Here is a 13200-nt window from a genome sequence, read left to right as displayed (position 1 = left end):
TATATCCTCCCAGAGAGTGGGCTTATGGGTACTCCCTGGGCTTGTGGGAGCTCCTTAAAAGTATGTTCTCTTAGAGGTGTTAATCTCATAGAATTCTAGTAAATACATTACTGAACTAGAGAATTGTTAAGTATCATGCTAAATTAGATAATTATATCCATTCCAGTGACTTAGCACCTTGTAAGAATCCTAACACATGGACCTCAAAAATTGGTAATAAGACTGATGCAAAACTTCAAAACCCTTAGGAATTAATGGAATCTCTGAGACATGATAAGATTGTTGTAGGACTTAAAAACCCTCAAGAATCATTGGATTCCCTGAGACATGATAAGACTGTTGTAAGACTTCAAAATCTGCAGGAATCATTGGACTGCCTAACACATAATAAGACTGTTGCAGAACTTCAAAAACTTGTGGGGATCATTGGATTCCCTGACATGTGAAGCAATGGACAATAGATTGATTCTGGACTATCTCTTGGCTGCTGAAGAAGGCATATGTGTGACTATTGTTTACATACCCTCCTTCTAGAACTTGTGGAAATCTTTTACAACACCATGTTGACTTATATTGTTTGTTATATCACTACTTGCATGTATAATTCATGTTTGTTACACCACATTGAGCCTGCACCAGCTGTGGGGAGCTTCATTACTAATAGCCTGTGTGCTATTGCTGTGTGCCTCCCATGCTGAAGGGTTTGTGCATATCTATTTCTAGTAAGACCCTTCAGCTCAGAAATCCTCTAACAATATCTGGTTTGATCCCCCCCTTTCCTTTGGTGTTTTTTGTCTCTCTTTCCGAGAAATCAAGGGGGGGGGAAGTATGATCACCTCCTTTTTGGTGTTTTCACCTTTCCTGAGAAGTCAGGTAGGATGTGATCACCTCCTTTTTGGGGTCTCCTCTAGAGAAGTCAGGGAGGGTGTGACCACCTGTGTTCTAAAACAAAAGGAAGCGGGAAGTTTATGCCATCCAAATATGTTCCCAAACATCTTTGCTATTATGTATTGACTTCCTTAGTCTCTCATCCCACTTTTCTTCATGAATTGACTTAGCCTTCCTTTTCCTCTGTCATTATCCTCAGAGACTTTAATGTCCATGTTGATGACCTTTGCAACAATGTCTTCATGCTTCCTTGAATTCACTCTTAGGATTCCCACATTGAGTCTCTTTCAGGAATGTAAAGTGGAAAGAGCAACCCAGATTTGAAGTCAAAGATCTAAGTCAAAGATGCTAAGTTTAGTGTTTATCAATAAATATTAGTTCTAAATAAATTTTTAAAAAGTGGCCTTTCAGGGTAATCACATCCTCACCATAATGTGAAACTGCTACACTTCCATGTTCCCAAACTTTGAAATTCATCTTTGACCATGATTTGTTATCCTTTCCCTGCACTGCTCACTTCCATTTCCAATTTTCCTCTCATCTTTTTTTTTGTCCTAATCCTCCCTTTCCACCCCTTAGTTTTTTCCTATTTTCCTAATCTATAAACTCTGTTTTGACCATTGTTCTTTTTCTGCTTAGTCTTGACTCTATGATAAGCCATTTTAGTAATGACTTTTCCTCTACCTTTGACTCCTTTGTCCTTAGCCTTCCAACATTTTTGCTTTGCTAAGCTTAACCCTGAGTAATTCTTGTCATGTACTACCTTCTTTTCTACTTACAAACTACTCAAGTTTGTCCAAAAGTTGCTGACTGGGATCAACCACAAATATCCGCCTAATCTCAACTGGGCCCTTACTTGTACAGTCTTGATGTTAAAATGGCTATTATATTCCATCTTTCTTCAAGTACCCAACATCTTATTTCTTCTTGACCAAGGAACCTTCTCTCATACTTTCAGAAAATTGAGGCCATAGGATATGAATTTCCTTCCTCCACAATTTATAAACTATAAAGGAAGACTGAGTCAATTCATGAATCAATTTATCAACTACATTTGAAAACTTTTTCTTCCTTAAATTTTGAGAGAAAGAAGTGACCCCTTCTCTTTGACAAGGAATTAACCTGTCTGTACCGTCAATCCCACTTCTTTCCATCCTCCATGACCTTGTTCCATCAGGTATTCTGTCCAACTCAAGTATCTTCAGTCCTTCTTGATTTACTCCTTCCCTGCTATCCATGGAATTGCTCAGATCTCTTCCATCCTAAAACAAAACAAAGCAAAATAAAACCAAATAAAAATAACAAAAAGCTTTTTTTTTTTCATTCTACTGCTACTTCAAGCTATTTATTGATTTAATCCTCTTGCCTTAACCACTAACATTCTAAAATGATTAGTTAACTCTCACTTCTTCCACTTCTTTACCTTTCCACTCATTCTCCAAAACCCTATATTCCAGTTTCTATTTTCTTCTCTATTACAACAATTCTCTCCAATGATTTAATTACCTGTCCCTATCTTCCTTGAACCCTTAGTAGCATATGCCATTGTTAACTATTCCTTAGATATTCTCTTTTATATTATTGCTTCCTGTGGCATGTATCTCTTCAGCCACTTCTTCTATACTTTCTTTTTTGCCTACTCACCTTCTTCTTGCTCCTTAATAGGTCCTAGATTCTCTTCCTGCTTATATCATCTCTTGGCAATTTTCTCTATTCCCAGTATTTAGGATCATCTCTTCTATACAGACATCCTCAACCCAAATCTCTCTCTTTAATTGAATCACATATCACTTATCTGCTGCCATACATCTAGCTTCATCTAGATTGAACTGGCACTCAAAACTCATACCTTTCTTCCCAATCCAGCTTCTCCTTCTAAATTCCCTGTTTCTGTGGATAGCATTCCCATCTTCTCATTTACTATTCAGATTCTTGGAGGTAATGATCTTTGACTCATTCCTCTATCTTACTTTCCAATTGCTAGGAGTCCAGTCAATTATTGATATATTTTGTTTCTATATCACCTTTATTTTCATATATATCCTTTCCTTTTCACCTATTCAGCAAGCCATCCTTTATATAAAATGTGAAGAAAGAGGAAAAAATAGTGATTTAACAAAACTAACCAACACACGATAGGAATGTGAGAGTATTGGATGTTCCATACCTATAAACACACTTCTCCACACCCTTCACTTCCCTACCTCAGCAAAAAAGGGAAAGAAATACATTTTCTCCTTTGTTTCTCATAAGACTCAATTCTTGACATTTCATTCATTTTCCTGGATGTATTCTGTTATCACTTTTTAAAAAATATATATATTTTATTACTTTATTTTTTCTCTTCCCAGACTTTCCTAATAACCTTTTAATTGCACAAGCAATCTTGTTAATATTCTTCTGATGAAGGCACACCTCTTCTAAAATTAGACTCCAATAGGCCTTATCTTAAGGCATGGACTCTTCTTTAGAGCTAATTAGCATTTAGTAGGAGAGGTAGTGAAGGTTGAAAGCCAGTAAGGTTTCATCTAGGATAATTTATGCCAGATGATTTTTATTTTCTCTTTTACCTAGACATGGCTCTTTTTTTTTTTTTTTTCTATTTGTAGTCCTTAGACAGTCTGTGTAATTCCTTAAGTACCTAAGATTATGAATGAATGAATGAGTATTCGTATATACTCACTATATGCAAAGCATAAGTGCTGTGAACACAAATAGAAAAGTAAAACAATCCCTTCTCCTCAAGGAATTTATATATTAAGGAGATACCTATGGATATAAGCATGTCACAAAGTAGGTACTTAATAAGATGCTTGTTGATAGGTTGATACTGTTCTTGTAAATAATAATAATGTCAATAATGATAAGAACTAGCTAGCATGTATACAGTGCCTACTATGTGTAGCAGGTACTGTACTGAAGACTTTTATAAATATTATCACATTTAATCCTTACCACTTTGGGGAGTAGTCACTATTATTAGCTTCACTTTCCAGATAAGAAATAGACCACCAGAAGCTAAGTGAGTTTCCCATAGAGCTAGTGTTTGGGGTTGGATTTGAACTCAATTTCCTGACTTGAATGTCTTGAATAGTAAGACAGGCCTGAAAGGGAAGAATAATAATATCTTCTGAAATCTAGACCTAGCACTTTCTCTACTGAACCATTTAGCTGCCAATATGAAGAGCTATGGATTTAATTAGGGCTTCTTAAATTTTTTCAAGTCATGACCCCTTTTTGCCTGAGAAATTTTTTACATGACCCCAAGTATGTAAGTATTTAAATAGGTAAACAATTAGAACACATATTGATAATTTCATGAGACCTATATGGGGTCTTGACCCTCAGTGCAAGAAGCTGGTGGCTAAATGATAGTACAGTGAGATGCAAAAGAGGTAGAATGACAAGACTCAAAGATTATTAAATAAATCAATTGATATCAGCTTGAAGGAAGGTATTTAGTGCTGAGTCCCTTGGACCTGTTCTGCTCAAAATTTTCATCAGCGGTTTAGAGAAAAGTATAAAGAATAAGTATCTTTATCAAATCTGAGGGATTTAAGGGACAGCCAATACATTGGATAACAAAATCAGGATCCCCAAAAGATCTTGAAAATCTAGAAAAGGAATGAACCTATTCTAATAAGATGAAAGGTAATGAAGATAAATGTAAAGTGTTGTTTGGGTTTCAAAAATAAACTAAGTATAAAATGGGAGATGTATATAACAATTTTGCTGAAAAAGATGTAAAGCTCTATTAGTAGAGCTCTGAATAAGTATGAGCATTTTAAAAATTTGAAATTATCCAAATAAAGTGACTTAAAATATCTATACCCTTTGAAGTAGCATTAGGCTTATACCCTTCAGGAAGCCATTGATAAAGTCTCATATATGTCAAAATATTTATAGTAGTTTTTTTTGTGGTAGTAAAGAAATGGAAAAAAATGTAGATGTCCACTAATAAAGGACTGACTAAACAAATTTTGGACATAAATTTAATGGGTTCTGACTGTGCTATAAGAAAGGACAAATATGATGAATAAAGAGAAGTAGGTAAAGATCTGAATGAATTGATGTAGAGTGAAGTGAGCAGAGCCAAGAAAACATCTGATGATGACCATGTAAGTGGAAAGAACTAGGACCACTAAACAATAAAAAATGAATGTTACAAAATTATAAATAAAAAATGTAGCTTTAAAGATAGAAGCCATCTTTCTCCACTCCTCTACTTCCCCTTGCACCCCATGTAAAGTCTATGGGCTTTCAGATTTTTTCAAGACATGGATCTATTATGCTCATTCTTTTCCTCATTTTCTTTTTACAAATTTTTGTTATATGAGATGGTTTAGTTGGAAGGGGGGGAAAGAAGGGAAAAAGTTGAAATGTCATTAATATAAAACCAAAAGATTAAAAAAAAAAAAAAGAAAAATCTCTAGACTTTAGTGGACTACAAAGTGAATGAGTTAACTTGGCATATATTGTACTTCGGCAGGAATAGTGCTGGCAAAATAGCAAAATACAGGAGAGTATAAGATAATTCTGTTGGACTTTGCCCTGTTAGGTCACATTAGGAGCATTATGTTCAGTTTTGGGTTAGTCACTGATAAGCTTGTATCCAGAGGAACAGATTTAGGAAGAAAGGACATGATAAGCTGTTAGACAATCTGCTTGGCCTCAGGAGGTAAAACTAGGAGCAGTGTATGACAGTTGCAGAGCTAGGTTTCAGTTAGCTACAATGAAGAACTAGCTGAGTTATATGGACAGAGCACTGGGCCTTGAAGTTAGGAAGACCAGAATTCAAATTCAGTCTCAGGATACTTAATTAGCTGAGTAATCCTGAGCACTTAAAATACTTACATCTCAGAATGCCTGAGTTTTTCTCATCTATGAAATGGAGAAACTTCTGTCAATGAAGTTTGGGATTTCTTCTGTGACTTGGGTTTTTGTAAAACCTTGAGTTTTAAGTCACTCTAGCCAACAGATCTTACTGACTCAGATGGCAGCTCTAATAAGCTGCATGGCCTTCTCATCCAAAACATAAGCTGCTTTGGGAGGTAGTCTATAGATGCTCATTTGATTCTTCAGTCAAAGGCTGGGTGATCATGTCTTGGCCATTCAGATTTAGATCCAAATAGGCAGTCTGAGATCCTGTGCTTTATTCCAGTCAAAGCAGTTTTTGAGCTATGGTCATCCTGCCCTCCCCTCTCTCTGCCCTTGCTCAGGCTATTCCCACCCAATGCTTAGAATAAACTCTCCTTGGCATTTCCATCTGTTAAAGTCTCTTATTTTACTTAAGGATCAATTCAGATGCCACCTTTTCCAGAAGTTTTCTCATATTTCTACCTCAATGAAAGTGATCCATCCCTCTCCATAGTTCTCTCAGAACCTTTCTTTGCCTGGATGCTCCCCTTTATCCTCATCTTTTTACCTTGTATAAATTGCATAATTCTCATTAGTCTCATTAGATTGTAAATTTCTTGAGAACAAGGTTTGTGTTATGTATAAAAATAAACATATATATATATATATATATATATATATGTGTGTGTGTGTGTGTGTGTGTGTGTATCTGTATGCATGTGTTTTCACTACTACATTGTCGTGTTCAGAATAGATGTGCAGTTACATTTGCTGAAATCAAATGAGTTCTAGAAGGGAAAGGGGTGGGCACTGAATTAAGGCCAAGGCCTTAACTTAACCAGGGAGTTATTGGGATGGGAGCAGAGAGAGCTAATCTAAGGGAGCTGAGCTCTTGTTTCCTGGGTTAAGTTTCCCTTTGCTCCCAGAAAAATGTTTCCTTAAATGACCTTAGTCTGGCCCCTCCTATGTGGTTCTTATTGGCTAATTCCAATTCAATTCTTCCATTCCAAGCTTGCTTTTGGAGTAGGCTGGGCTGCTGGAGGACTCACAGCCTCTTCTGGCTCTGACAGCAGCCTGAGATACTTCCAGTTTGGATCCCAGAGTAGTCTCTTAGCCTGACCCTATCCTAAGTACTACAGGTTAGGTCCTTCCTGGAATTTGGGGAGGGAGGAGGCAGAAGAGAAAGGAGGGAGAAGCTGGATTTATAACCAGAGCCAGAATAAAACAAAAACCCCTTTATATGTCTGATCCCACTGTAGTGGCTGCTGCCTCCGTATCCTGAATAAAGTCTTCCCAGATTAGCATGGACCTGCAAGGGTTCCTCTCCTTGGGCCCTTACCTCTAGTGTTCCCTTTCTCCTATCCCCAGGGCTTTATCTCACCCCTCCTGCAGCAGGGCCCCAAAACTATCAGAGGGGACACAATAGCGCTTCCAGAGTCGAGGCCCTCTTTCCCTTCCCCTCCCTTCCTTCCCAGGTTTTTCCTGTTTTTACTCCCTTCTGATAGGGACAGGAGAGGCTCTCAGGAGAATGGAGCTTTCTTGGGAGGAAAATCTGAGTTCTAACATGGCCTTATATCCAATGGTCCTTAGAAAAGTCACTAAGATAGATTTATCTGTTTCTCCTTTTGTGGAAAGAAATTCTTATCTTCACCTCCCTAAAAGAGAAAGGAACCAGGTGCTGATCAGGGAGTCCTTCTCTACCCTTGGGCTGGGTTTGTGAATGTGGGAATCTTCTCTATGGGGAGATGATCACAGTTGGCTTCTGAGTCTGGCCTTGGTGCCAAAAGTATTGCTTTGGATGGCAGCTGGCTGAGATGGCCATCTTGGGAGACACTACTGCCTTATTTCAGAGCAGGAAGTTACTTGCTTACCCAGTCCTTTAGCCTCAACCCCAGTCCTAGTGCAGAAGCCACTGGTTCATGAGCTTTGCAGCCTGGCCCAGGAATACCAATTTTCTGCCCTGCTAGACAAGGTTCTGACTTTATGGATCACAGCATAATATCAGGCCCTCTCCCACTTCTACTTAGTCCCTAGGGGAGTCACCTAGAGAGTCTCAAAGGCAAGTCATCTCACCACTTCTCTTTCCTCTTTGCTACTGGAGTGTGAGGATAGGCTAGATTAGGACAATCTCTGAGCTCTCTTTGTGGAACCTTAAAAAAAGGAGTCCCTGCAGAGCTATGCCTTCTCCAATACCAGATCCAAGAGCTGGTTCTCTCCACTTATATCCTTAAGAATAGGAAATTTCTTTACCTGTCTCTAAAGACTATCTTCTTCATCCTGTTCTTCTGGGCACATCTGCACCCAATTTCTACATGAAACAGCAAAACCACAAAGGATGGGAGGGGCTTCCTCAAACCACTAACACTAGTGTGGAGACAAGGAGGCTGAGGCCTGGCCAAGTTTTTACAGGAGCAGTTCAAGAGTGGGAAGGGAGGAGGGACAGGAACTTCGTGGGTGAGATGTCTCACAAAGCCACAGACTCTTATGTCAAGGTGATCAGCACTATATGGTGGAAAAGGAGGATTTTCAGTCAAGAGGATATAGGTTCAAACTTTCTAACACTCTTGGTGTGATCTTGTGCAAATCATCTCTCTGACCTTCAGTTTCCTCAACAATGACTAGGTCTCCATAGCTTCTAAGGTCCTATCTCCCTCTGCCCTAAATCAATGATCTTATGTACTTTTATGTACAGTGAACAAGATCCCTAAAGTAGAGAGTCCTTTTGTCAGACTGTGGGTCCCAGGGGTTTGGAAAATATGATCACTCTACCTGAAGACTATGGGGAGGGGCAATAACTCATTCTCAGAGATTCGGGGTTTCAGCTAGGATGTAGACGGTTAGAATCAGAAAAGATCTTGACATATGGAACATAGACCATTAGTCAATTGGTGATTCTGAGGTATAAAGGATCATAGAATTTCAGAGATGTAAAGGTCCCCCTTTTCAATTTTCCAAATGAATAAACTGGAGGATAGATCAATAAAATAACTTGTCACATAGGTAGCAAGGGGCCAGAATGGGGATTTAGACTTTGTGATTCTCTTTCCAATATATCAATGTACCTTCCTAATTTGAAAAAAGACACCTTCCATTAAAAGAGATTGGAATCCTGAAATGGTTGTGATTAAAGAGGGTGGAGAAGGTGATCTTTAAAGTTTCTTCTACTTCTAAGTCTATCCTGTGACAGAGGAAAGAGGAGCCTTAGACAAGAGTTGCTTGGTGGGAGTGGGGTGGCTAGGAAGGTCTGTCTCCTTCATAGTTACATCCTGGACCTGCTGCTTCTTCTTCCTGGGCTTGAATTTGATGTCTCCAGTTGTAGTTAACCCAATAATTCTCTGCCTTAGATCCAGTGAGGAGAGAGTGAAGGGGAAGAGTGGGAGAAGATGAAATTTGACCGCAGCTAATCCTGGAGAAAGAAAAGGCCTGGACCAAGGCAGTGGAGAAAATGGCTGAGATCTAGGCCTGAGATAATGTTTCTCACCTCTCCTGTTGCTGGTAATGTAGTTGGATAATTGCAATCCTGAGAGATGGGCCCTCAGTCTGGCCTGGCTTCAGGATTTTTGTCAAGGAATCCTAGTCTGTCTGAGGCAGAAGGGGGCTTAGAAATCTAATTTAACCCTCTTATTGGACACCGAATACATACAAAGGCAAGGTGGTATAGTGGAAAGAATACTAGATTTGGAGTCTGAAGACTTCAATTCTGAATCTTGTCTCTTTGGCTAAGCTACTTTGCTTTGGGCCTCAGTTTCATTATTTCCACAAATTCTAAGTCCTATAAGTGAATATTCACAGGGGCCTGGCTTGATCGGAGCAGGAAGAACAGAAAGAAGAGCAAGGTGTTCTATATACTCCCAACTCCAATCTCAGTGGTTCAGCCTTTTCTCTTTCCACTTTGTCTCTGAGGGCTTGGATTTAAGCCATTGGTCTGGAATTCCAGAAGATCCTCAGACATATTTAAGGGATCTATTTTGCCTATTAAAATATTTATCCCATTTCCAATTACACAGCTATAGGAAGCTGTATTTTCTTCACATTTTTCAACCAAAACAACACATTGCAACAGATTGAATGCAGAAGCAGATATGGGAATCCAACTATCTATTAAAACAGACATTAAAGAAATTTGCAAAAAAAAAAAAAAAAAAAAAAAAAAAAAAAAGGAAAAGAAAATACCACTCTTCTAATATACTTTTTTTTTGCTTTGGAAAAGTTATTTTTCATAATACATTATTAAGTATTTTTAAAATTACCAGTTTTAATTTCTAATATGATATAGACATAACCCACACAAACAATAACTCTTTGGGGTCCTCAATAATTTTTAAGAGTGCAAAGGGGTCCTAAAACCAAAGAATTTGAGAATCCTAGATTAGGTTATTGGTAGACACCTGAACCATCTCATCCTCTTGAACTCCAAGTAGGGAAAAGGCAGGAATGGGAGTGGAGTTAGGGAGGAAAGGAGAGAAGGACTCCCAGAAATAGCACTGGACCAAGAATTTGGAGACACTGGGTAAATCCCCTTCCCTTCTCTAGGCCTCAGTTTTTCATCTAAAAGATAGGGCTGTACAACTAGATGCTTTCTTGAGGATTTTCCAGCTTTGCTTGAGGTAGATGGGGATGAGGGAGGAAAACAATGGGTGGGTGGGGGTAAAACGCTCTATTATTGGGCAATGGGTGCCCTCTGGTGGTCACCAGGAGACTTAACTGGTCCATACTTCAAGATCCCTTCACAAGGTAAAGGAATAACTTTAAAGGAAGCTGTGGTCAATTCATAACTACAACTAACCTGGTGATGAGCCTCTATGAATGTAGCCAGGGTGTGTAGGCTGAGTGTGAAAATACCAGTCCATCCTCACGACTGTCAAAACCTTACCAGCCTGCATTTTGGCATTATCTTTCTGAACTCAGTATCCCCTCCATGCTATGATGAAGTAGGTAGTGAAGAATTTAGTTGGAGGCTTCTCCACATAATAATGTCAATAATCCACAGTTCTACAGCATCTTAAAATTTACATTGCTGTCTAGAAACATCTCTAAGGTTCCACTCTCAATCCTTGTGACTTCTTGGATCAAGACATCTTTTTCTTCTTTTTCTACTAAAACACTTCTTTATATGTGTTCTGTCCTCTTTCAGATATTTTGAAAGATCAGTACTTTTAATGACTCTGAACTTCTCCCTAAAATAAAAGCCTTTCAATTTAGTCTTCCATGAGTGCTACATGGAATATCAGTTTCCATGGAATTAAAATTTGTAGGCTGTCCAAGGGACAATGGAGAAGTATATGAGTAAGCTGTAACATATTAATAACAATCACATTGGCGAAGTGGTATAAAGGATATAATCAGAGAATATTTAAGCAGAATAGGAGGTGAACCAGTTATGTACTGAGAGATAACTAAATAGCTTAATTGCTACACTAGTATCTACAAGTCACTTAACCCATCTGGGTCTCCATTTCTCATCTGTAATATGAGGGGATAGGTCCTCTAACAGCCATTCCAGCTCTAAATCTGTAATCCTATTATTCTTGTTCAATTACAGATTGGGTTAGATGACCTCTAATGTCCCCTCTCATTTTATGTTTTTTTTTCCTATGACTAGCAGTAATATGGGCTAAAAACACCAAACTCACCATGCAATGCAAGGCTCAAATAAATTCAATCCAAATCCATCTAAAATTGGTTTAGACATTGTAGAGTATGGAAGGGATAGATGCTATTATCTTTTAGAGTCACTGTGAGGTGAGGGTGGAATGTTTTAGGTTAGTCTTTAGGAACTTTTGCCCAGAATTATTTTAGAAAATTTAGTTCCTGCCTGGCCTCAGACAAGATAGATTCTTACATATTGCTAATTCCCGAACTCTGGTGCATTGTTTCTCAATTTCTTCATTCTTTTCCTTTGTAGATAAAAACAACTTACTGTTATGCTCTATGGAGTAGATGTAGAGATAGAAGTGAGGGAATGAAGAGAATGCTAACACCAGTAACAAAATAATGACGGCCACAGCAGAAGGGGGACAGAGAAATAAAGATCAGGGCCAGCAAATCTATGCACCCAATGAGCCATATAAAAACTCTGGCTAAGATCCACCATAGCTGCTCCTTTTTTTCTTTTACAGGGGCAGATGGTGGCAGAGGGCAAAATCCCAGAAAGAACAATACTTTTGCTCCCAGGTTCTGTCTGTGTTAATGGCCTACTCTGGCTGAGAATTTAGGCAATAGGAAGTATCACAATAATATAGAAAGGAGTGGCAGGTTGTAGATCTCCCACTGTGGCCTGTAGGAGAGGAAAAGCTTATCACAGAGAATGTAGAGGAAGATTCAAAAGTTGGTTGAAAGAACAGACTAGGTCTAACTCCTAAGCAGAAATTCATTAGGTTTACAAGCTTGGGTTTTATAAAACAACCCTATATACAATCTTTATAAAAGAAATATAAAAAATATCCTCCATCCTACCTAACCATTGGTTAATTCTTATTAGCTATTCATATGTTAGTTTCAATGAAGCTGAATAGTTTAAAAACCTCTCAAAGATCAGAAGAAAGTCTTGCTTCTTGAGCACTCTTGGGTGGGGCTTTGGGCGTGCAAGTGTCTGGACGTGGAGTCAGAAGACTCATCCAAACCTCAACTCTTGACATTTTCTCACTATGTGATCTTGAGCAACTTCTCTGAACCTCAAATTTTCCTTCTATAAAATCACCTTGTATCACCTACTTCATTGTTATTACTGTCATGAAAATTTACAAAGCAGAAGTTACTATGAGAAAGTTGGTAGATACCAATGACAGATTGCCTACATTCAGGAACTACACACATTAGGGCATATAGCTGATAATCAGTAGAAGATTTGGCACAGAACACACACCCCTGGCAGTCAGAGGAGTCATTCTTTATTGGGAGGCCTCTTTCCCATGGGGCACAGAGTAGATACATCCACATACAAATGGCATTTCTTCACAAAAAAAAGAAAGGATGGGGTTTTACAGGGAAGCAGAAAGGGCATTGTAAATATACATATATACATACATACATATATATGTATATATCAGTATATATATCAGGCTTCCTCTGCTTCCTGATATATAGAGAAATCTTAAGAATATTAAGGGAAACCTATTCTCTTTAAACTACCTTCCTTTAGTATATCCTAGAACCTTGCTATTCACAACAGAAAGAAATATCTTCTTCACTACAGGGACTGCCCCCTTGCTACCTGTGGGACAGCTGCTTCCTATTAGCCAGCTTCAGGGTTAGAGCTTGATTAGGCAGGGGAATCACTTATGCAGGGCTGACTCTGTAAAGGACAAATGAGAAAGAAAGAAGAAGAGAACTTGAAGACTCAAAAAGTGAATGAGAACAGGGGACTCAAAGAGATTAGGAAGACAAAAGAAAGTTGGATGCATCTATAGTACATAGAAATATGAATGAAAACTTTGGATTTCAAGACCCCCACAG

At 38.4% G+C, this 13200-nt stretch overlaps 1 protein-coding gene across 4 annotated transcripts in view; it reads right to left on the bottom strand.

The window, feature by feature from the left end:
- Positions 1-1514: 1514 nt before the first annotated feature.
- Positions 1515-13200, bottom strand: part of ZNF346 (zinc finger protein 346) — a 36856-nt gene continuing 25170 nt past the window's right edge. For all 4 annotated transcript variants that reach the window (XR_012486709.1, XR_012486708.1, XM_074292220.1 and 1 more), the window contains one exon: positions 1515-2150. Coding sequence is in view for 2 of the 4 variants with exons in the window: in XM_074292220.1 (XP_074148321.1) it covers positions 2135-2150 (16 nt within the window). In the remaining 2 variants the exon portion in view is untranslated. The remainder of the gene's footprint in view (positions 2151-13200) is intronic.

This window comes from Sminthopsis crassicaudata, chromosome 2 (assembly GCF_048593235.1).
Source record: "Sminthopsis crassicaudata isolate SCR6 chromosome 2, ASM4859323v1, whole genome shotgun sequence".
NCBI lineage: Eukaryota > Metazoa > Chordata > Mammalia > Dasyuromorphia > Dasyuridae > Sminthopsis > Sminthopsis crassicaudata.
Note: the sequence above shows the minus strand (reverse complement) of the source record. Positions and strands in the feature narration are given on the sequence as shown.